Source organism: Gopherus flavomarginatus, chromosome 18, assembly GCF_025201925.1.
Source record: "Gopherus flavomarginatus isolate rGopFla2 chromosome 18, rGopFla2.mat.asm, whole genome shotgun sequence".
NCBI classification, from domain to species: Eukaryota; Metazoa; Chordata; order Testudines; family Testudinidae; genus Gopherus; species Gopherus flavomarginatus.
In genome coordinates this window covers 5,055,523-5,079,964 of record NC_066634.1, presented here as the reverse complement: position 1 = coordinate 5,079,964, position 24,442 = coordinate 5,055,523, and the positions used below count along the sequence as shown (strand labels likewise).

General features: G+C 62.9%; 1 protein-coding gene across 21 annotated transcripts; it reads left to right on the top strand.

Moving 5' to 3' along the window:
• Positions 1-650: 650 nt before the first annotated feature.
• PRKCG (protein kinase C gamma) lies at positions 651-23,759 on the top strand. Of its 21 annotated transcripts, none has more exons than XM_050927457.1 (18): positions 651-1,268; positions 3,554-3,585; positions 7,940-8,022; positions 9,610-9,721; positions 10,214-10,345; positions 12,577-12,733; positions 13,205-13,339; positions 14,048-14,135; positions 14,539-14,568; positions 15,963-16,100; positions 16,807-16,980; positions 17,552-17,643; positions 18,841-18,903; positions 19,024-19,162; positions 21,239-21,319; positions 21,503-21,610; positions 21,808-21,948; positions 22,711-23,749. In XM_050927457.1, exons 1-18 carry the CDS (start codon positions 1,102-1,104, stop codon positions 22,891-22,893), a joined length of 2,055 nt encoding a protein of 684 aa, XP_050783414.1. In that variant the 5' UTR covers positions 651-1,101; the 3' UTR covers positions 22,894-23,749. The 21 variants fall into 21 exon arrangements, with proteins under 21 accessions (XP_050783414.1, XP_050783424.1, XP_050783422.1 ...); XM_050927467.1 differs by lacking the exon at positions 651-1,268 and adding an exon at positions 1,330-1,361 and having other exon boundaries at positions 22,711-23,759; XM_050927465.1 differs by lacking the exon at positions 651-1,268 and adding an exon at positions 1,423-1,454 and having other exon boundaries at positions 22,711-23,759.
• Positions 23,760-24,442: the final 683 nt, after the last annotated feature.

The following is a 24,442-nucleotide window of genomic DNA, read 5'->3' as shown; positions in this document are numbered from 1 at the left end:
CTCCCGGCCAGGCAGCCAGCAGCAAAACAGCCCCACGTCACTGCGGAGTACCCAGGAGTCCTGGCTCTCAGCCCCCCACCCCCAATCACTAGTCCCCGCTCCCAGCCCAAAGCCCCGGAGAGAACCCAGGAGTCCTGGCTCCCAGCCCCCCACCCCCAATCACTAGTCCCCGCTCCCTGCCCAGAGCCCCAGAGAGAACCCAGGAGTCCTGGCTCCCAGCCCCCCGTTCTGACCACTAGTCCTCACTCCCTGCCCAGAGCCCCCGGGGAGAACCCAGGAGTCCTGGCTCCCAGCCCCACGTTCTGACCACAAGTCCCCGCTCCCTGCCCAGAGCCCCGGAGAGAACCCAGGAGTCCTGGATCCCAGCCCCCCGTTCTGACCACTAGTCCCCGCTCCCTGCCCAGAGCCCACGGGAGAACCGAGGAGTCCTGGCTCCCAGCCCCCTCACTCCTCTCCCCCCCATAGCCTCCCAGAGCTGGGATCTGGGGGGATCTGGGATCCGGGGGAGATTCGGGTGTCAGGACGGTGGGGATCTACATTTGGGGCTATCCTCAGGCCCCCCTCAGGGAACGCCCCCGCCCCTTTCTCCTTTAAGGCCGACTCCTCCCCCCAGAGCCGTCAGATACCCGCCTCCTCCCGCTCCCCAGCGCTGCTCTCCCCGCACAGCAGATACACGGCCCGACCGGCCGGCAGCTCCCCTGCCGGTGCACCCGTCCCCACCTCGGCCCCCGGCGGCGCCTGCTGGAAACCTCTGCTCCGGCGTCGCCTTCAGCCCTCCGGTCCCTGCCTCCTCTTCTATCCCCCTGTTCTCATCCCTCCTTCTCTCATCTCTTCCTACCTTCTCTCTACCCCCATCTCCCCTTCTCTCCATCTTTTCTCTCATCCCTCCCTCCCTCCATCCTCTGCCTCCTCTTCTCTCCGTCCCCCCCCCGCCTTCTCTTCTCCCATCTCTGTTCTGTGCATCCCTCCATCCCTCCGACCGCCCTTCTTTGCATCCATCCCTCCTCTCTGTTCACTCCTCCATCCACCCAGTCCCTTCATCGCCCCCTTCCTCTTTCTATCGTTTCCCCCCCGCCCGGGGCTGGGGGCCCAGGTGGGGCCATGGCGCTGGTCGCCTCGCCCACCGAACTGGAGTGCCTGACCAAGCCGCTCTTCTGCCGCAAGGGGGCGCTGCGCCAGAAGCTGATCCACGAGGTCAAGAGCCACAAATTCACGGCGCGATTCTTCAAGCAGCCCACGTTCTGCAGCCACTGCACGGACTTCATCTGGTGAGACCCCCCCTAGCGCCCCCCATCACCTCCTAGTGCCCCCCTAGCGCCCCCCCAGCCCACGTTCTGCAGCCACTGCACGGACTTCATCTGGTGAGACCCCCCCTAGCGCCCCCCATCACCTCCTAGTGCCCCCCTAGCGCCCCCCCAGCCCACGTTCTGCAGCCACTGCACGGACTTCATCTGGTGAGACCCCCCCTAGCGCCCCCCATCACCTCCTAGTGCCCCCCTAGCGCCCCCCCAGCCCACGTTCTGCAGCCACTGCACGGACTTCATCTGGTGAGACCCCCCCTAGCGCCCCCCATCACCTCCTAGTGCCCCCCCTAGCGCCCCCCCAGACCACGTTCTGCAGCCACTGCACGGACTTCATCTGGTGAGACCCCCCCTAGCGCCCCCCATCACCTCCTAGTGCCCCCCCTAGCGCCCCCCCAGCCCACGTTCTGCAGCCACTGCACGGACTTCATCTGGTGAGACCCCCCCTAGCGCCCCCCATCACCTCCTAGTGCCCCCCTAGCGCCCCCCCAGCCCACGTTCTGCCGCCACTGCACGGACTTCATCTGGTGAGACCCCCCCTAGCGCCCCCCATCACCTCCTAGTGCCCCCTAGCGCCCCCCCAGCCCACGTTCTGCAGCCACTGCACGGACTTCATCTGGTGAGACCCCCCCTAGCGCCCCCCATCACCTCCTAGTGCCCCCCTAGCGCCCCCCCAGCCCACGTTCTGCAGCCACTGCGCGGACTTCATCTGGTGAGACCCCCCCAGCGCCCCCCATCACCTCCTAGTGCCCCCCCTAGCGCCCCCCCCGACCACGTTCTGCAGCCACTGCACGGACTTCATCTGGTGAGACCCCCCCCAGCACCCCCCATCACCTCCTAGTGCCCCCCCTAGCGCCCCCCCCGACCACGTTCTGCAGCCACTGCACGGACTTCATCTGGTGAGACCCCCCCTAGCGCCCCCCATCACCTCCTAGCACCCCCCTAGCGCCCCCCCAGCCCACGTTCTGCAGCCACTGCACGGACTTCATCTGGTGAGACCCCCCCTAGCGCCCCCCATCACCTCCTAGTGCCCCCCCTAGCGCCCCCCCCAGCCCACGTTCTGCAGCCACTGCACGGACTTCATCTGGTGAGACCCCCCAGCGCCCCCATCACCTCCTAGTGCCCCCCCTAGCGCCCCCCCAGACCACGTTCTGCAGCCACTGCACGGACTTCATCTGGTGAGACCCCCCCTAGCGCCCCCCATCACCTCCTAGTGCCCCCCTAGCGCCTCCCCAGCCCACGTTCTGCAGCCACTGCACGGACTTCATCTGGTGAGACCCTCCCTAGCGCCCCCCATCACCTCCTAGTGCCCCCCCTAGCGCCCCCCCCAGCCCACGTTCTGCAGCCACTGCACGGACTTCATCTGGTGAGACCCCCCAGCGCCCCCCATCACCTCCTAGTGCCCCCCTAGCGCCCCCTCAGCCCACGTTCTGCAGCCACTGCGCGGACTTCATCTGGTGAGACCCCCCCTAGCACCCCCTATCACCTCCTAGTGCCCCCCTAGCCCACGTTCTGCAGCCACTGCACGGACTTCATCTGGTGAGACCCCCCAGCGCCCCCCATCACCTCCTAGTGCCCCCCTAGCGCCCCCCCAGACCACGTTCTGCAGCCACTGCACGGACTTCATCTGGTGAGACCCCCCCAGCGCCCCCCATCACCTACTAGTGCCCACCTAGCGCCCCCCCAGACCACGTTCTGCAGCCACTGCACGGACTTCATCTGGTGAGACCCCCCCTAGCGCCCCCATCACCTACTAGTGCCCCCCTAGCGCCCCCCCAGACCACGTTCTGCAGCCACTGCACGGACTTCATCTGGTGGGACCCTCCCCAGCATCCCCCAACTCTATCTTTTCCCCCTCCCCCATGGGTCTGCTGTTGCCACCCTTCCTTTAGTCTTAGCATGTCTGGAGGGACTGGTTGGTTCAGAGCTGGGGACAGGACCCCGGAGTTCTGGCTCCCAGCCCCCCTGTTCTAACCACCAGACCCCACTCCCCTCCCAGACCCGGGGAGAGAACCCAGGAGTCCTGGCTCCCAGCTCCCCTGCCATAACCACTAGATCCCACTCCCCTCCCAGAGCCAGGGAGAGAACCCAGGAGTCCTGGCTCCCAGCCTCCTACTTTGTGGCATAGCCGATGTTGGGGAAGGGGAGGAGTGAGGCGCATGTTAACTATGTGTATTGGGGTGAGCCGAGTGTGGGCAACTCATTGCAGCGGTGAGCCCCAAAGTAACATTGTGTTGCTCTCTTGCTTGCAGGGGGATCGGGAAGCAGGGACTGCAGTGTCTAGGTAAGAGACCCCCTCCCACCCTGCAAGGTCAGTGACACCCCCCCCAGCCCCCCGCTCCACTGAGAGCCATGCTCAGGGGGAGATAGTCACTCCCACTCTCAGCCTTGGGGTCCTCCCTTCTGGCTACTGGTGATGGTATAACCAGCCCCCGTGTTGCACTCTAGGTGTGGTCGCATGTCACTGGGGGGACATTGCAGCCCATTCCCAGCACAGAGCTTATGGCTCTCTAGGCTCTGAACTGGATTTCCTGACTCCAGCTATTTTGGGGACTGGCTGGAAAATTCCATGTTTCTGTTTTTAAAAAGCCCCAAAATAGCTAATACCAGGTGACCTTTCAAATGCTCAATGCTTTATTCTCTAAGCTTCTTTGACACCTGGGATCAGGACTCCTGGGTTCTCTTCCTGGCTCTGAGAGGGGAGCGGGGTATAGCGGTTAGAGCAGGAGAGCCAGGTCTCGTGGGTTCTCTCCCTGGCTCTGGGAGGGGAGCGGGGTCTAGCGGTTAGGAGACCTGGCTCTCCTGCTCTGGGTTCTCTCCCTGGCTCTGGGAGGGGAGCGGGGTCTAGCAGTTAGAGCAGGAGAGCCAGGTCTCCTGGGTACTCTCCCTGGCTCTGGGAGGGGAGCGGGGTCTAGCGGTTAGAGCAGGAGAGCCAGGTCTGCTGGGTTCTCTCCCTGGGTCTGGGAGGGGAGTGGGATCCAGTGGTTAGAGCAGGGGAGCCAGGACTCCTGGGTTCTCTCCAGTGACGTGGGGTTGGTTTGCTCTTGAGTGTCTGGACAGGAGGTCAGAGTCCCTGAGCCAGGGAAAGGGGGTGGTTTTGGCACCAGATTTGCTGGATTAGAGCAGAGGGGTGGCTCCGAGCCAGGGCTCCTGGGTTCACTGCCCGGTTCTGAGAGGAGAGTGTGTATTTGTGGGGCTGGGAGTGGAGGATCTGGGGGTTTTGTGTTTAGGGGAGTTCTGTGGGGGTTATGGGGTATCAGGGGGGCTTCGTGTGGGGTAGGAGGCCTGTGGGGCTAGCTGGGCGGCTGTGTAGGGGATCTGCGGGTTCTGGATGGGGTGGGGAGATTTCTTCCTGCCTCCCCCCTCCTGCAGGTAGGGGTGTATGTGTGTATGTGTGGGGATAACAGGGAAATCCCCATAAGCTCCGAATGGGGGTGTGGCTCTGCGGTTGATTGGCCAGTGATGAACTGGGGGAGCAGTTGCCAAGCGATGGACAGCTCTGGGCAGGGTGGGTGGTGGTGGTGGGGGTGTTTCCTGCCAGTCCTAGAGCGGGTGGGGGCAGTTTCTAGGGGACTCTGCCCCTCCCCCAGCTGGCAATGTGAGGCCCAGTGTGATGGGGGTGGGATCTGAGTGTTAAGTGGTGGGGGGGGGGACCAAATGGATGGCACGGGGGTGGTTCTTAGAGTGTCCTCACTGGGGTGTGTCTGGAGGGGGCCATGATGGCGGGAACATGCACATGGGGGTGGGTGACGGGTGGATGGGTGTGTGTGCACATGGGAGTGGGTGGAGGGGTGTGTGACAGTGAGTGGAGATATGTGCACACAAGGTGGGTTGAGGGGGGCGTGAAGGGTTGTGCGCGGTGATGGGGAAGGCTGTGGTGGTGAATGTATTTGGGGGCCAGGTGTGCAAGAGCAAGTGGGGTGTTAGTGTCAAGCTGCCGGGGCTGTGTACGAGTGTGTCAGGGTGTGGGGATAGGTGTGCAGGTGCCGAGATGGCACATGGGGTGCGTGTGACAGACACCCTTGCACAAGTGTGTGGTTGGAGGCTAGGTGGCACGTACCTTTACACACCGGTGGGCATGGGTGCATGCAGAGACTGTTGGTACGACTGGCTAGACATGTCGGTGGTGGGCACGAGTGTGCTGACTTTTGCACGTGTGTGTTGGTGCAGTGAGGTAGAGCTGGTGGGCACAGATCTGTGGGATTGGCAGCTGGGAGTGTGAATGGGTGTGCATTTGCATGAGTGTTCATCTATACGAGTGTATTTATTTGCACAAGGATGCAGGGAATGTGCACTAGTGTGTGAATTTGCACATGTGCAGGGGTTGCACAAGTATGCACATTTGCACATATGCACAGCAGTATGCAGGTGAATGTGTGCATGTGCACAAGTGCATGCCTTTGCACAAATGTGTGGTGTCTGCATTTGCACGAGTGTGTGCATGTTTGCGTGCATTGGCCTGTGTGTGGATTGAGGTGTGCATGCAGACCCTTTGTATTAGTGCGTCAGTGTGGTGGGAGGGTGCGCACGAGGCAGGGGTGCGTTTGCACAAGCGTAGCTGGGCATGCATGGGGATGGCCTCGGGGTGTGGAGCATTTCTGGGGTGTGTGCAGGGGTGGGTATGCAGGAGGCAGTGTCAAGGTGGGTTGTGATTGGGGTGAGTGTGCGCACGGGGCGTGTGGAGGGGAGAACGGCGGGGGGGCATGTATTTACCCTAGGGTATGGCTCGTGCATGTGGCTATGTGGGGTGGGAGTGTGAGCAACAGGGCTCTGGATGGACCCTGGGCAGGGGGAGCTCAGGGCTGCGGGGGGAGCAGGGGTCCCTCCTGGAGCCTCGGCCCCCTGGGAGACAGGCAGAGCTGGGGTGGCTGGTGGCAGCGGTGGGATGCAGCAGGTTCCCAGACACCCCCTCCCCTTCACTTCTTGGTGCAGCTGGCCAGGGGGAGGCGATGTGGGGGAGCCGTTGCCATGGGAACCCCACGTAGGTAATGAGTTTGCTTCGTCCCAGCCCAGATCCCTGGGGGTCCCCATTGCCCCCCACTTAGGGCAGAAAGGTTGACTGAGGGTGGGGGCCAGGACTCCTGGGTTCTATCCCAGGCTCGGGGCTAGTGGTGGGAGCAGCCTGTGTGGCATGGGGGGGCTGGACGGCTCCGAGGAGGCAGGAAGAGTCAAGCCCCCCCCACTCCCCCCCAAGTCCAATCTGCTGCCCCCCCCCATCTCCTGGCACTTGTGGTTTCTCTTCCTGCCTGTTTCCATGGAGACCCGTCTTCCAAATCTCCCCGGCTCGCTCCTCCGAGCCTTAAGATGCTGTTCGAGGGGGAAGGGGAGAGAAACGACCCCCCCAAGCTGTCCTCGGCCCCCCCGAGCCGTCCCCCGACTCGCCCCTGAGCCTTCTCCTGACCCGTCCCCACAGCTCCCTCTGCTAGTCCCCCCACAGCTCCCCCGACCCGTCCCCCCGACCCAGCCCCACAACTCCCTCTGCTAGTCCCCCCACAGCTCCCCCGACCCGTCCCCCCGACCCAGCCCCACAACTCCCTCTGCTAGTCCCCCCACAACTCCCCTGACCCGTCCCCACAACTCCTCCAACTAGTCCCCCCACAGCTCCCCCGACCCGTCCCCCCGACCCAGCCCCACAACTCCCTCTGCTAGTCCCCCCACAGCTCCCCCGACCCAGCCCCACAACTTCCCAACTCCCCTCGACCCAGCCCCACAACTCCTCCAACTAGTCCCCCTTCAACTCCCCCCCGACCCGTCCCCCCAACCCATCCCCACAACTCCTCCAACTAGTCCCCCCTCAACTCCCCCTGACCCGTTCCCACAACTCCCCCCGACTCCCCCCGACCCGTCCCCACAACTCCCCCAACTAGTCCCCCCTCAACTCCCCCCAACCTGTCCCCCGACCCGTTCCCACAACTCCCCCAAACCATCCCCCTGACTCCCCCAACTCGTCCCCTCAACTCCCCCCAACTCTCCGGACCCATCCCCCTGACTCATCCCCGAACCTTTCTTGACTTGTCCCCTCAACGCCCCCGACCAGTCCCTGAGCCTTCCCCTTACTCGTCCCACGACCCGTCCCCGGACTCATCCCAGAGCCTTTTCCTGATCCTTCCCCCCCAATCGCCCCGATTCCCCTGACCTGTCCCCCTGACTCCAACTCCCCCTGACCTGTCCCCCCAAACTCCCCCGAACCTTTGCTTCAAACCCCTGAATCTTCTCCTCAACCCCCCTAAACATCCCTCCCAAACTTACTCCCTACCCCACTGAGCCTTCCCTCCCAACCTCAGCCCTGCCCCCCAAATTCACCCCCAAACTTTCCCCCAACATGCCGAGCCTTCCCCCCCCAAATGCACCGCTACCCACGAACCGTCCCCTACTCCCCCAGCTGGCCTGTTCCTCTGGTGCTGGCTGTCCCAGGATTGGGGGGGACCTTCCGCCCACAGCAGAGAGGAGGTGCTATAAACTTATGAGTCTAGGGGTCCGTTGATCCAGGATTTCCCAGCCCTAAATCTGGGCTCTGGGAGGGATCTGAATGGGGTGTGGGTGGGGGGGTATCACAGCACTGTCCTGAACTTGCTCTGCTAATGGCTCTATTTGCCCCCCCTGTTCTCTCTGCCACCCCATTCGCCCATCCCACCAAGTCTGCAGCTTCGTCGTACACAAACGGTGCCATGAATTTGTCACCTTCGAATGCCCGGGAGCCGGAAAAGGACCCCAGACAGATGTGAGTGATAGATGGTTGCCAGGATGCCTGGGTTCTCTCCCCAGCTGTGATGGGGGTGTGGTCTAGTGGTTAGAGCGGAGATGTGGGGGGGGCAGGGAGCCAGGACTCCTGGGTTCTCTCCCTAGCTCTGAGAGGGGGGGTGGGGTCTAGTGGTTAGAGCGGGGATGTGGGGGGCAGGGAGCCAGGACTCCTGGGTTCTCTCCCCAGCTCTGAGAGAGGGGTGGGGTCTAGTGGTTAGAGCGGGGATGTGGGGGGCAGGGAGCCAGGACTCCTGGGTTCTCTCCCCAGCTCTGAGACGGGGGTGGGGTCTAGTGGTTAGAGTGGTGCTGGGGGGGCTGGGAGCCAGGACACCTGGGTTCTATCCCTGGCTTTGGAGGAAATCCTTTGGTGGGGAAGGAGACAGCTCCACCCCCACCCCCCAGGTGGGTGTCCCAATTTCTCCGGCTATTTTTACTGCCCAAGTGGGGGGTGGAGCACGGTGGAAAACACGGACACGGCCCAGATTCTATGTCCTTGGCCTGGAAAGGGGGAAGGAGGAAGGGAGGTGGAAGAGGAGAAGAGAGCGGGAGGGAAAGGAAGCAGGAATGTCATTAGCAGTCACATCCCTTCCATGCAAACACCCCCGTTCATACTCCTTCCTTGCACACACACATGCCTCTGTGTGCAACTCCCCCTTGGGCACCTGTGCAAGGCCCACTGCAAGCTCACCTTCCCCCTTGCACGCTCAGCGCGCGCTGGCTCACCTCTGTGTGCACACACAAGTGCTCGTGCAGTTCCCTGGGCAAGCTCACATTCATACCCCTTGCACACACCTGCACACTTGCACCCTCTCTGTGGAAACTCACATTTGCACATGCAGATAAGCTGGTGGATTCCTTTGTGCAAGCTCCTATATACATGTTTAGATACACATATGCACACTGTGTCCTTTGCACATACATGCCCACTCCCTATACAAGCTCACATTTGCACGCTGTGCACACTTGTGCCATTCCTTGTGCAAACTCATGCTTAATCCCTTGCACAGTCACACAAATGCACAGCCTTCATGCACGCGCGCACACACACGTATACCCTATTCAAGCTCATCTGTGCACATCTAGATGCTTGTGCATGCATCAGTGCAAGTTGTGCACACTCAGGGATGCTGACACACTTGTGTGCGTTCCATCCTTTGCACATGCACACCCACACCCAATTCGAGCTCACATTTGCACACTCACGTGTGCAATTCCCTGTGCAACCTTATGTTGACACCCCTTGCATGTGCATACAAATGCAAGCCTTCTGTGCAAGCTCACGCATGCCCCGTGCGAGCCCATGTCTGCACACTTGGACACACTTGTGCACACGCCATCCTTGGCACAGGCAGGCCCATGCCCTGTGCTAGGTCCCGGGAGCACACTTGGACATGCCCTTGGGTGAGAACGTTCATCCTCCCGCTTGCCCCTCTGGCCTGTGTGGCTAGCCCTGCATGCCCCCCGTGCAAACTCACACTCAGCGTCTGCAGAGACTGTGCGCTCACACCCTCCTCGCCTGTGTACTGGGGATGGGGGGGGGCTCTGATCTATCTGCTCCCCCCCCCAGGACCCCCGGAACAAGCACAAGTTCAAGATTCACAGCTACAGCAGCCCAACCTTCTGCGACCACTGCGGCTCCCTGCTCTACGGGCTGGTGCACCAGGGCATGAAGTGCTCCTGTGAGTAGGAGGGGAGAGGGCGGATGGGAGGGTGGGCAGGGGAGTGGGAGCAAGGTGGGGGGGATGGGGAGGGGCAGGGGTAAATAGGGAGGGGGTAGGAGCAAGGCCTTGGAGGGTGGCAGGCAGTGGGCGTGAGGTCTGGAGTCTTGGGGGAGGGGGCCAGAAAGGGGGTGGGAGCGAGGCCCTGGGGGCTGTGGTGGGTTGGAGCAAGACTTAGCAGTGAGGTTGGAGGGGCAGGGGAGACCTGGGAGCAAGGCCTGGGGCTTGTGGGGGGCGCGAGATGTGGGGGGAGGGGTTGCAGGGGGAGGGGCAAGGCCAGGGGTGGGTGGGACTGAGATGTGGGGGAGGGGTAAGGCCTGGGGGTGGGGTGGGCAGGAGTGAGGCCCGGAGGCGGGTGGGATGCGGTGCGAACCCTGGTGTTAGGGCTGTGGGTGGGGGGGTGGCCTAGGGGTGAGATCCCCTTCCCCCCTCACTCTCTGGCGCCCCCCGCAGGCTGCGAGATGAACGTGCACAAGCGCTGCGTGCAGAGCGTGCCCAGCCTGTGCGGGGTGGATCACACGGAGCGCCGCGGCCGCCTGCAGCTCCGCATTGAGACGCTCGGCGGGGAGGAGATCCGCGTCTTCGGTACGGGGGCCGGGTGGGCGGGTTTGGAATTTCCGGCTCGCCCCAGGTGACGTCCGGGCCACCGGGCCTGCCCGGGGCAGATCTCCGTCGAGTTCGGCCGACAGTCGGACTCGAACCGATGGCGCCTGGCTGCAGCTTGGGCCCTGCTGTGGAGCAGACGCTACCTGCACTGCCGGAGGGGGGTTCTCCTGGCCGCTGCCCCCAGCTGGCTTCACTCCGGCGCTCGGAGCTGTCCGTTCCCCACAGGCCTCTTCTTCGGCCACCACCGGGTCTCCGCACGGAGACCCTCGGGCCGGGCGCTTGCTGTGGGGGATGGCGAGGGGCTGCCATGCCGTGGGGGCAAAGTGGGCGCTGGGATTGGGGCCCTGAGGCCCCGGCTAGAACGGATCAGCTTGGGAGGGTGGAGTAGGGTGTGTGTGTGTGGGGGGGAGACTGTGTCCTGGGAGCCCCAGCTCTGATCACGCTGAGTTACCCCTCCTGCCCCCCCCAAACACAGCAAAGTTCCAGGCAACCTGAGCGCCCGTGTGGGGTTCAGAGCCTCCCTCGGCCGCCAGCCAGAGGGAGCTTCTCAGCCGCAGCACAGCAGGGCTGGCACCCCCAGCGTCTGTCTGTCCGTCTGTCCCTCCAACCCCTGGCGTCTGTCTGTCCGTCCCTCCAACCCCCACCCCCAGCGTCTGTCTGTCCGTCCCTCCAACCCCCTCCCCCGGCGTCTGTCTGTCCGTCCAACCCCCGCCCCCGGCGTCTGTCTGTCCGTCTCCCTCCAACCCCCGCCCCCGGCGTCTGTCTGTCTGTCCCTCCAACCCCCTCCCCCCCCAGCGTCTGTCTGTCCGTCTGTCCCTCCAACCCCTGGCGTCCGTCTGTCCGTCCCTCCAACCCCCGCCCCCAGCGTCTGTCTGTCCCTCCAACCCCTGGCGTCCGTCTGTCCGTCCCTCCAACCCCCACCCCCAGCGTCTGTCTGTCCCTCCAACCCCCTCCCACCCCAGCGTCTGTCTGTCTGTCCCTCTAACCCCCGCCACCAGCATCTGTCTGTCCGTCTCCCTCCAACCCCCGCCCCCAGCCTCTGTCTGTCCGTCTGTCCCTCCAGCCCCCTCCCCCTCCAGCGTCTGTCTGTCTGTCCGTCTCCCTCCAACCCCCGCCCCCTGCGTCTGTCTGTCTGTCCGTCTCCCTCCAACCCCTGCCCCCGGCGTCTGTCTGTCTGTCTGTCCCTCCAACCCCCTCCAAGCTGTCTCTGTCTTTACGACCCCTCCCCCCCGCATCTGTCTGTCTGTCTGCCCAATCCCCCACCGCATCGCTCTGTCTGTCTATCCATCCCCCCATCTCTCTGCCCATCCACCCCCCCCACACCCCCTCCCCGTCTATCCCTGGTTTAGTGGCTAATGTTGTCACCTAGTGGTGACTTGGATTTCACTTTGCCATGGGTGGCCGGGGGCGGGGCGGGGGTGGGGATTTGCTCAGTAGGGGGGTCTCTCCTGGCGGTCCCTGCTGGCCCCAGGGGGCGCTGTGCTACCAGGTGCTCTCAGCCTCAATCTGGGGGGTTGGATCGGGAGGGGCTGGGAGCCAGGACGTCTGGGTTCTCTCCCTGGCTGTGGGAGGGGAGTGGGGGTTAGTGGTTAGAGCAGGGGGGGCCGGGAGCCAGGACTCCTGGGTTCTCTCCCTGGCTGTGGGAGGGGAACAGGGGCTAGTGGGAGGGGGCTGGGAGCCAGGACTCCTGGGTTCTATTCCCGGCTCTGCAGCTCAGCACTATCCCCCTCTCCCCTTCACACCCTCCCTCGCATTCTCGTGTTCCCAGCTGGAGCATGTAAGAGGCGGAAAGAAACCCATCCAGCCATGCTTACATAACGGGGATTCCTCGGCAGCTCCCTGCACGCAGCCCTCCGCCACGGTCCTGCTCCCCCTGGGCCAGGGTGTGGGCGTGAGGTCACGGGACACCACAGCATGTACACCACCGTCTGTGATCAACACACCACACTCAGCAGTGGGGAGAGAACCCAGGAATCCTGGGGCCCAGCCCCGCCCTGCTCTGACCACTAGACACCACTCCCCTCCCAGAGCCAAGCAGAGAACCCAGGAGTCCTGGGTCCTAGTCCACCCCTGCACTAACCACAAGACCCTACTCCCTTTGCTGGCCTGGGGATGGAACCCAGGAGTCCAGGCTCCCAGTCCCCCCTCCTAGAAGGGGGTCAGACTGAGCTCTCAGGGCCACGTGCTGATCTGTGGACCCTCCCCCCTAGTGGGTGAGGCCCGGAACCTCATCCCCATGGACCCCAATGGGCTGTCGGACCCCTACGTGAAGCTGAAGCTCATCCCGGACCCCAAGAACGTGAGCAAGCAGAAAACCCGGACTGTGAAATCCACGCTGAACCCCGTGTGGAACGAGACCTTCCTATTGTGAGTGCCCCGGGCACGGGCGGGCAGGTGGGCGTGGGTATGTGCCTGGGTACGTTCCTGGTCTGGAGATATGGGGGTCCTACAGCTCCCACAGGTGTCTGGACACAGCCACGAAACATGGGCCTGTCGGAGCTCCCACGGGTGTCTGTATCCTAACCTCCCACTCCCAAATACTCTCCCCATGTACCCAGAGTGCCCCCCTCCTCTTCTGGGGTTGAGGGGACAGTAGGGCCCCCCCCGGTCAGCCACAATCCCTCCTCCTCCCAAAATAAACCAAGATTTTGCAGCCCCTCCAATGCAATCCGGTCCACTCCTAGAGATTCTCCCCCTGTCCTGACAGCAGCAGTAGTAGGGCTTTTATCCACACTTCTTGTCCAGAGGGCAAATTCACCCCCACCCCCCACTTAAAGGGGCAGGCGGCTGGGTTGGTGGTTTAATCTCCCCCTCCCCTTGACCTCCCCCACCCCCCAGCACACTGAGGCCGGGAGACGTGGAGCGGCGGCTGTCCATCGAGGTGTGGGACTGGGACCGCACCTCACGCAATGACTTCATGGGAGCCATGTCCTTTGGCGTGTCGGAGCTGCTCAAGGGACACGCGGATGGATGGTAAGCGGGGGGCGGGGGCTGCACCCAGGGGGGACCTGCAGGGGAGGCGGGAAGCCAGGCCCACGGCTCACTCTCGCTCTCTCTCTCCACCGTTCTGTCTGTTTGGGTATTTGGCTGTGCCCGGCTGCCTCGGCGCCGCCGCATCCCTGTGCTCCCTCCCCGTGCGGTTCTTGCACCGCTTGCCTTTCCACCTGCGTCTCCTCTGCACTCACGGCTTTCATTTTCTTTGCTCTGTCCCACGTCTCCTTTGCACACGTGCACTCTGTGTTTCTTTCTTTGCACGTTTGCCCTTGTTTTTCTTTGCACCCCTTCACTTTTTCTTTCTTTGCGCTCTTTCACTTTCTTTGCATACTTTCACTTTGCACACTCGCACTTTTTCTTTTCACTTTGACTTTCTTTCCTCTCACTTTCACTTTCTTTGCACTCCTTCACTTTTTCTTTCTTTACACTTTCACTTTCCTTGCATACTTTCACTTTTTCTTTGCACTCGTCTCTTTGCACACTTTCACTTTTTTCCTTTCCATTTCACTTTTTCTTCGCATTCCTTTCTTTGCACACTTTCACTCTTTGTGCGTCTTTGCACACTTTCACTTTTTTCTTTGCATCCTCCTTTGTCTTTCTTTCTTTCTTTCTTTTTCTTTCCCTCCCTGCCCTTCTCCTCCGCCCCCTCCCCCCCCGGTGTTGTGCCTGTCTCTGTCCCTGTCTCAGGTACAAGTTACTCAACCAGGAGGAGGGGGAGTATTACAATGTCCCCGTGGCTGATGCTGAAAATTGTGGGCTGCTGCAGAAATTTGAGGTAACCCCTCCCCCAAAGCTAAGCAGAGCCAGGCCAGTTCAGTTATTGGACAGCAGACTGAGAAACTCCCACGTGCTGCAGGGAGCAGGGGGGCTCAGTAGGGGGCGCTGCCCTGGCCATCAGTGCTGGCCCCATTGCCCCAGCACGGCACTAAGAGGTGCTGGGCTGCAGGGAGCGGGGTGGGGAGCTCGGCAGGGGGTGCTGTACCACAGGGACCCCATCTTTCAGCTGTGACATAACCCCCCAAAGCCCAGAGGACTGTGGAGTTGGGGCATGAACCCCGGTGCCTGGGGGCAGATTCCTGGTCCAGCCCCCCTCCCTCCCTGTCCCCAGCAGCTGTGGGGCCTCCTGGGCTGGGGGACACGGCGTTCGGCCACTGACCTTCTCCCCCTCTCTCTTGCAGGCCTGCAACTACCCCCTGGAGCTGTACCAGGTAACGCCTGGGGCTCGGGGCCCCTCTGCGCGAAGTGTGTGGGGAGAGGGGCTGGCCAGGCTGGCGATGCTCTGGGTGGCTGTTCCCCCTCTCTCCAGCAGAGGGAAGCAAAGAGCCTCAAGCCAACCCCAGTGGGGCACGGGGTCTAGTGGTTAGAGCGGGGGGGGCTGGGAGCCGGGACTCCTGGGTTCTCTGTGTCACTCTCCTGGCCTAATACGTCTCTCACTCCCTGGGGCTCCCAATTCCCCCCCTCTCCCCTCCAAGTATTTCTTTAATCAACTCCTGTTGCTTGGAAACAGTCTCCAAGGTTCTGGGGGTGGGGCTTGTTGGGGGGACAGTGACCAGAGCCGTCAGGGTCAGGTTGGGGGATCCCTGTTCTCTGGTTTTGGGGGGACCCCAGTGAATCCCCCTCTGTGGGGAGATGGAGGGATTGGGGTTGGAGGGGGAGGTGGGTAAAGGGGTGGGGGAAAGGTTTGAGGGGATGCAGCTCCCCCCGTGGGGTGCAATTGTGCAAGGGGGAGCTGCCTCGGGGGGAGCGACCCTGGACTGATCCCCCCCACTCTGCCCCCAGGCACCTCAATCCCACCCTGGCCCCCAGCAGCTTCCTGACCCCTCACTTTGTGCCTGCCCCATTCACTCACTGTCCTGTCACCCCAAACCCCACAACTAGCCCTCCCCACAGCACCCCTGCCCCCGTTCCCATCATGGTGCCCCCCCACCCTGAGCCACATGACTGCCCCATTTTTCCCTCCCCCATCGCCACCCCCATTTCCCTCCCCCAACCCTCCAGGTTTCATCGCAGAGGTGGATTAAGGTTTCCTGGTGCCCTGGGCCAGAGCAAGTGGGGAGGAGGGAGCCCTCCCCTCCCCTTCCACCTGCAGTCCTGCCCCTATCCCGCCCCTTCTGCTGGTGGCCCCACGCACAGCCCCACCCCTTTCTGCCCCTTCCCTGGGGCCCCGCCCCTATTCCACCCAGGGTTCCGCCCCATTTCCCCCCCAGCACTGCTCCTTTCTGTCCCCCCCCCCCGCCGCTACGTCCCCTGCCGGGGGTGGAGCGGGGTCGGGGCTCCAGGCTTCCACTGCCGGGAGCAGATTTTCTCCAGGGCCCCTGAGCACAAACCCCATCGGCCCAGTGGCTATTGCCACCCCCAGCGCTCTCTGTCCCCCCCCCCCCACTTCCCTGCCCCCCGACCTGCTCTGCCCCCCCACAAGGCTGGGGCTAGCCGCTCACCGTGCCCCATCTCTGCCCCCCCACAAGGCTGGGGCTAGCCGCTCACCGTGCCCCATCTCTGCCCCCCCACAAGGCTGGGGCTAGCCGCTCACCGTGCCCCATCTCTGCCCCCCCACAAGGCTGGGGCTAGCTGCTCACCGTGCCCCATCTCTGCCCCCCCACAGAAGGTGCGCCACGGCCCGGGCCCCTCACCCACCCCCAGCCCCACGGACTCCAAGCACGGCAGCTTCTTTGGGACCAGCCGCTTCCACATCTCCGACTTCAACTTCCTCATGGTGCTGGGGAAGGGCAGCTTCGGCAAGGTGAGGGCGCCCCGGACACCTGGGTTCTCTCCTTGGCTCTGGGAGGGGAGTGGGGGCTGGTGAATTAGAGCCGTGGGGGCTGGGAGCCCGGATGCCTGGGTTCTCTTCCTGGCTCTGGCAGAGGACCGGGGTCTGGTGGTTGGATCAGGAGCACTACCTCTGGGGCGATGTAGTCGGGGTCCTGCAGAAGGTCAGGGTGGTCACTCTGGGGAAGGTGTTCTGCATATCCCCAAAGCTGTGATCTCAAAGTGGCCCTTGGCCTCCTGGAGAGAGACACAACCAGGCCCTTGCCTCAGGGGGGCGCCAGCTCCCATCCGGCCCCAGGGCAGGGACTGGCTGGCTCAGGGGGGCAGGGAATGGGGCCCGGGGCCTGTCCCCTCTAGGGGGCGCTGGCTCCCACCCGACCCCCGGGCAGGGACTGGCTGGCTCAGGGGGGCAGGGAATGGGGCCCGGGGCCTGTCCCCTCTAGGGGGCGCTGGCTCCCATCCGGCCCCCGGGCAGGGACTGGCTGGCTCAGGGGGGCAGGGAATGGGGCCCGGGGCCTCTCCCCTCTAGGGGGTGCTGGCTCCCATCTGGCCCCAGGGCAGGGACTGGCTGGCTCAGGGGGGCAGGGAATGGGGCATGGGGCCTCTCCCCTCTAGGGGGAACCAGCTCCCATCCGGCCCCAGGGCAGGGACTGGCTGGCTCAGGGCTGTGGCCCCCACAGGTGATGCTGGCCGAGCGGCGGGGCACGGACGAGCTCTACGCCATCAAAATCCTGAAGAAGGACGTGATCATCCAGGACGACGACGTGGAATGTACCATGGTGGAGAAGCGGGTCCTGGCGCTCAGCGACCGGCCGCACTTCCTCACCCAGCTGCACTCCACCTTCCAGACCACGGTACCTCGGGGGGGGGGGGCTGGATACAGGGGTAGATGAGCCCATGGGGCTGATCCAGAGGGCAGGGAGGGGGCAGGATACAGGGGTAGATGAACCTGTGGGGCTGATCTACGGGGCAGGGAGGAGGCAGGATACCAGGCTGGCTGGGCCTGTGGGGCTGATCCAGAGGGGCCGGGATACTGGGGTAGATGGGCCTGTGGGGCTGGTCCGGAGGGGCAGGGAGGGAGCAGGATACCAGGGTAGATGGGCCCACGGGGCTGATCCAGGGGGCAGGGAGGGGGCGGGATACCGGGGTAGATGGGCCTGTGGGGCTGATCCAGGGGGGATGGGAGGAGGTGGGATACCGGGGTAGATGGACCTGTGAGGCTGATCCAGGGGGCAGGGAGGGGGTGGGATACTGGGGTAGATGGGCCCGTGGGGCTGATCTTGGGGGACAGGGAGGGGGCGGGATACTGGGGTAGATGGGCCCGTAGGGCTGATCCAGGGGGCACGGAGGGGGCGGGATACCAGGGTAGATGGGCGTAGGGGTCTGTTCTGTCCCCCATGGCCCCGTCTCACCCGCCCCGTCCAGGACCGGCTCTATTTCGTGATGGAATACGTCGATGGCGGAGACCTCATGTACCACATCCAGCAGGTCGGGAAGTTCAAGGAGCCTCATGCCATGTACGTGCACCCTGCCCCCGAGGGGCCGCGTCCCAGCACCGGGCGAGGGGTCCCCGGATACCCAGCCCCCACCCCGCCCCGCTCCCGAGGGGCCGCGTCCCAGCACCGGGCGAGGGGTCCCCGGATACCCAGCCCCCACCCCGCCCCGCCCCCAAGGGGCCACGTCCCAGCGCCGGGCGAGGGGTCCCTGGATACCCAGCCCCCACCCCGCCCTGCCCCCGAGGGGCCACGTCCCAGCACCGGGCGAGGGGTCCCCGGATACCCAGCCCCTGCCCCCACCCCGCCCCCAAGGGGCCGTGTCCCAGTGCCGGGCAAGGGGTCCCCGGATACCCAGCCCCCACCCCGCCCTGCCCCCGAGGGGCCGCATCCCAGTGCCGGGCGAGGGGTCCCCGGATACCCAGCCCCTGCACCCCACCCCGACCCCGAGGGGCCGTGTCCCAGCGCCGGGCGAGGGGTCCCCGGATACCCAGCCCCCACCCCGACCCCGAGGGGCCGCGTCCCAGCGCCAGGCAAGGGGTCCCCGGATACCCAGCTCCCACCCCGACCCCGAGGGGCCGTGTCCCAGCACCGGGCGAGGGGTCCCTGGATACCCAGCCCCCACCCCACCCTGCCCCCAAGGGGCCGCGTCCCAGCACCGGGCGAGGGGTCCCCGGATACCCAACCCCTGCACCCCGCCCCCGAGGGACCACGTCCCAGCACCGGGCGAGGGGTCCCCAGATACCCAGCCCCCACCCCGCCCTGCCCCCGCGTCCCAGCACCAGGCGAGGGGTCCCCGGATACCCAACCCCCGCCCCCTGCCCCCGAGGGGCCACGTCCCAGCACCGGGCGAGGGGTCCCCAGATACCCAGCCCCCACCCCGCCCTGCCCCCGCGTCCCAGCACCGGGCGAGGGGTCCCCGGATACCCAACCCCTGCACCCCACCCCAGAAGGGCCATGTCCCAGCGCCGGGCACGGGTTCCCGGAATACCCAGCTCCCGTGCCCACCCCAGAGGGGCCATGTCTCAGCACCGGGCCAGGGGTCCCCGGATACCCAGCCCTCACGCCCCACCCCAGATGCGGTCGCATCCCAGCACCGGGCGAGGGGTCCCCGTGAAACGCTCTGTGGCCATGGATCAGCGAAGACATTGATGGGACGTTGAAGGTGATGAATCGATTTTCCAAGTCACCTTTGACTGTTCTGTCCCCCCCCACTTGTAGGTTCTACGCAGCAGAGATCGCCATCGGCCTCTTCTTCCTGCACAACAAGGGCATCATCTATCGGTGAGTGGAAACTGCCTCTGCTGGGTTGTTGGCTACAGTCTCTGCTCCCCACCCGCCATGGGGCCGGATGGGAGCAGGCGCCCCTTGGAGGTGGGAGCCCAGCCCTGTCTCTCCCCACAGGGATCTGAAGCTGGATAACGTGATGCTGGATGCCGAGGGCCACATTAAGATCACGGATTTCGGGATGTGCAAAGAGAACATCTTCCCTGGAGTGACTACCCGGACCTTCTGTGGGACCCCTGACTACATCGCCCCGGAGGTAGCACCCCCAATCCAGCCACTAGACCCCACTCCCCTCCCAGAGCCAGGGAGAGAACCCAGGAGTCCTGGCTCCCAGCCCCCTGCTCTAACCACTACACCCCACTCCTCTCCCTGGGCTGGGGGGGAGAACCCAGGTGTTCTGGTGCCTAGCTCCCCTCTGCTCTAACCACTACACCCCACTTCCCTCGCAGAGCCGGGGAGAGAACCCAGGAGCCAGGTCTGGTTGGGGGTAGGAGGCTGGGGGTGACCCCCCCACCCTGGGTACAGTCTGGACTGTTGAATTGCCCTGTGCCTTTAATTCTCCGCGGTGACTCTTACGCTGCTTTGCTAGAGAGCAGCCGCCTCTCGGGGCTCTGCTCACCCGCAGCCCTCGGGATGTGGAGTCGCCCCCAGCTGAGCTGCATGACTGCTGTGCCAGCCACGCATGACATACACACAGGCCGACACCCGTCAATTCCCCAGCCCTGGCCTTGCACCCCAGACATGTGCGTCCTGCACTGCACCCATAAACAGTGCACGAATATGCACCAGGGACACGAATATGCACCAGGGGTGTGAATACGCACCAGCCTTTGTTAACCTGAGGAGAGATTTCCCGAGCGCTTCAGCAAGGATAACATACAAGAATAACACGTTTGGTACCTAGAGGAAGATCGGTGATTTTCAGTGTTTAAGGCATGAAAGTCAGAATCGGTTACAAAAGAAATAAAAGAGAAAACCGTGAGTTCATTCCTAAACGTTACCCGGCTAGATACGATTAAGAAGCAAACCGATTTCTCTCCCCCGAAAGCCTGCTGCAGCCCATGTGCAAAGCTTTCCAGTTAGACCAGGGGTCGGCAACCTTTCAGAAGTGCTGTGCCGAATCTTCAGTTATTCACTCTACTTTAAGGTTTCGCGTGCCAGTCATACGTTTTAACGTTTTTAGAAGGTCTCTTTGTATAAGTCTATAATATATAACTAAACCATTGTTGTTTGTCAAGTAACTAATTTTAAATGAAGCTGCTTAAATATTTTTAAAACCTTAAATTAAAATGCAGATCCCCCCTGACCGGTGGCCAGGACCTGGGCAGTGTGAGTGCCCCTGAAAATCAGCTCGCATGCAGCCTTCGGCACCCGTGCCATAGGTCACCTACCCCTGAGTTAGACCCACTCCCCTCAGTTCAATGTCCTTCCGGTATTCATTGACGTTATGAGCAGAGTGATGTAAGGTGAAGAGGGAAGGTCATTTTGTGTGTTGTGTGTTCTCCCTACTTACGCTCCAACCCCCTGTGCTGGAAAAGTCCTTGCTGGGTCATGGGGTTAGGCACTGGCCTGGCATATGGGCTGTGCAATTGGTCCTTTATATGAATGGTACGTTCTTTTGTTTATACATTCCCCGCCTTCTGCGGAATGTCTGAATAAACAGGTAATGGCTCCAACAAGCCAGTGTGCCTTTGTCCCTGAGAAACTGGCTTGTGGGTATCACCCAGCATTACAACACATTTCAGTAATAATAATCATACCATAAAATCTTATAACTCCATGTACAATGTTGGTACACACATCGTCACGGGACAATAATGTTCAGCAGATTATGAATTTTCAAATGATGCCTCTCAAGGCATGCTTTGTATGAAATGTAACATAGCCCTATGCAAGTAGTGAACATGGGGTACAGGGTGTCACAGTGGGTGTCTGCTTTTTGTGGGGCTGGTCTCCTGGCAGTTACTCCGTCCCACCTACTCCCCACATTATCTCCTAGGGTTGGGAGCTGGGGAGGGATAAACCAATGGGAGGGGCTGTAGTGAAGTTGGCCCCGCCTCTTGTGCTGTAGCACCGCCCCCCATTGCAGATGTTCTCCTCCCTCAAATCCCAGTTTGCTGTGCTGGCTGGGGGATACTCTTGAAAGGGAAATGTCCTTTTAAATCTTCCTCTATGTGTGTGTGTAGGACAATGTATTTTATCGCTGGTGCGGGGGATGGTGGGGGGAGTTTCCTTTGCCATAAGGTAATTCCTCTCCCCCCACCATGGAGTTGAGGGCCTGTGATACAGGGTAAGAGCCTCCTAACTTGTCCCAGCTTTCTCCCTGCCCTAGATAATCGCCTACCAGCCCTACGGGAAGTCGGTGGATTGGTGGTCCTTCGGCGTGTTGCTCTATGAGATGCTAGCGGGGCAGGTAACTGGGGGGGGGGGACGCGGGGGCTGGGTGCATAGATCCTGTGGGGGATGGGGGGTGAATCCTGGTGCTAGTACCCCACGGAGGGGGCTGGGGGGGCAGTCTGGCCTCAGTGCCCTGGGGCGGGTGGAGGGGGGCAGGTTCCGCTGGGACTGGCTCTGTCCCCCTCTGCTCTTCCTCCAGCCCCCTTTTGACGGGGAGGATGAGGACGAGCTATTCCAGGCAATCATGGAGCACACGGTGTCCTACCCGAAGTCACTGTCCCGCGAGGCCGTCTCCATCTGCAAAGGGGTGAGTGACCCCTGGAGGGGTGCCATCCTGGCCTTTGACCCCCCCCAGTTTCTGGGGGAGAGGCAGGCTGGGGTGAAGCCGTGGCAGGGGTGAGTTGGGGTGAGGGGAGGGTGCCCGCCCTCGAGGGGCTGGGAGGGCCGGATCAGCTGGTCCGGAGGTTCTGTGATGCTGATGTCACTGTCTCCCCCCCCACCCAGTTCCTCACCAAGCACCCCCTGAAACGCCTGGGCTCGGGGCCGGCCGGGGAGCAGGACATCCGGGAGCACGGCTTTTTCCGCTGGTTGGACTGGGAGAGCCTGGAGCGCCTGGAAATCCCTCCTCCCTTCACCCCCCGCCCAGTGAGTGATCCCCCTCCATGCTGCTCCCCAAACCCTCTCCTGGAGAGTGACCCCCTCATCTCACTCCTTGTACCCCCACCTGGAGAATGACCCCCCCTATCCTGCTCCCCAAACCCTCTCCTGGAGACTGACCCTCCCATCATGCTCCCTTCACCCTCTGCCTGGTGAGTGACTCTCCCAGCCCACTGCAGGTTCCCCCTTCCTGGAGAGTGATCCCCCACCTCGCTCCTTGTACCCCGGCCTGGAGAGTGTTTCCCCCCATCCCGCTCCATGTACCCCCCCATCCTGCTGCCCTTCACCCCTTGTTGGTGGGTGACCACCCCATCCCAGCCTTCTTCACACCTCCAATGAACCCCCACCCCCACCTGTCCGCCCCCTGTAACCCCCCACAGAGCAGGTGTGGGGCCCTATGGGGAATCAGGGGTCCCAATAGAGCCTGTGATTAGGGGGACCCCGTGGGAGAAGCTCTGCCCAACCCCCATGTGACCGCAGGGAGGGGGTGCTGTGGGGGGGGAAGCAGGGGGTCACTAGAGTCTGAGCCAGCAGCAGTGGGGCTGGCGTATGGGGTGGGGGGACAGTGAAGGGGTGGGGGCCGAGGGAAGTAACCCAGCTCTTCTTTCTCTCTCCCCCTCACCCCGTCATCTATCTTGCTGTCTGTCCGTCCCTGGCTGGATCTGTCTCGCTGCGCGTCTGGGTCTCTCCCTCGTGGTCTCTGTCCGTGTCCGTCTGCCCCCTCGGGTCGTCTCCGTCTGTCCGTCCCAGTGCGGGAGGAGCGGCGAGAACTTCGACAAGTTTTTCACGCGGGCGGTGCCGGCGCTGACCCCCCCGGACCAGCTGGTCATGGCGGGGCTGGACCAGAGCGAATTCCAGGGCTTCACCTATATCAACCCCGACTTCGTGCACCTCTCGCTGCGCCCCCCCACCTCCCCCATCTCCATGGTCTGACCCGCCAGCTCCCCCATGGCTTAACCTGTCTGTAACCTGAGCACTCCCGCCCCTCCGCGATCTACCCTGTACGTGGTCTGACCCCACCGCCCCCGGCTTGTGTGCACAGAAATGCAGCCTCCTCTGGGGTGGGGGGTGGATACATGGGGACACCTCGCCTGGCCCATTTCGTGGCTATGCAGCAAAACTGTAAAATAAGTTTGAGACAGGAAGTGAAAGAGAATCTCACACCTAAACACAGCTGTGAGCCACCAGATTTCAGGAGGCCCTAACTGCCAGGGGAGAGCGCCCCCTACTGCCCCCGGCTGCTCCCTGCAGCCCAGTGCCCCCTAGTAGCGCCCTGGGGCATCAGGGCCAGCCCTGCCTGCCATGGGCCAGCGCCCCCTTCTGGCCCCCCTGCACTAAATAGCTTTGAACGTGTACATAACTGGGGGGGGAGCTTGAAGGTCAGGGGGGACAATTGCTGCTTTCTCAGTCTTTCCTTAACATGCCCCTCCGCTAAGATATTGACCCCCTTCTCTGGTGCATGGAGTACATATAGCTACACATCTGTATTTACAGCTGTAACGCACAGGCCAATCCACCGCAGCTTTCCCCATCTGTGCCCCCCAACAGGCTGGGGCTGGGGCCCAGGGGTCAGCATTTCAGACAAGCCCCAGGTTGGAGGAGATACCCTCCCCCACCCTTCGCAGCCTCAGGCTTGGTGTGGGGCAAAGGCTCACCTGGAGGAGGTGAAGAAGGCGGCGAGGGAGCCAGGACTCCTGGGTTCTCTCCCCAACTCCGGGAGGGGAGTGGGGGCTAGTGGTTAGAGCTGTAGGGTGTGGGCTGTTAATCAGAGCCCCCTGCTCTAACCACTAGCCCCCACTCCCCTCCCAGAGCTAGAGGGAGAACCCAGGCATCCAGGGTCCCAGCCCTTCCTGCAGGATCAGAGGGTGCCAAGTGAGGGGAGCTGTTGTCCTGAGATGAGCCCACTTGTATCCCCTTGGGGGAGGGTCTGTTCTTGGTCCCTGCCCCCCCTTACCTCGTTCAGTCCAGCCCTGGTCTGAGTCTTCCACCCCCTAGTCCAAAAGTGCCCCCCCCACACTCTGAGCACCCCGCTCTGTGTCAGGATGTAAAGAGCCCGGCTGAGCTCCCAGTTCAATATAAAAGGTCTTTATCCAACCAGCAGCGCCTCTGGCTCCTTTCTGACGTGTCCTGCTGGGAGGGGAGCGGGGTGCAGTGGTTAGAGGGGGGGCTGGGATCCAGGACTCCTGTGTTCTGTCCCTGGCTCTGCGAGGGGTGTGTGGTCCAGTGGTTGTGGGTATGTGAGAGAGAGCGTGAGCGTGCCAGGACTCCTGGGTTCTCTCCCCAGCTTGGGGTGGGGCGTGGGGTCCAGTGCTTGGGGGGTGTGAGAGAGAGCCAGGACTCCTGGGTTTTGGGGTGACTGCCTGGCCTAGGGGCGGCTGGGGCTGTCCCTCTCCATATCTTGCTTGCTGCTCCTGGCCCCACATCCTTGGGCTCCCCATCCCGGCAGCCCCCTCCAGCCTCTGCTCTGAGCCCTACCCCCTGG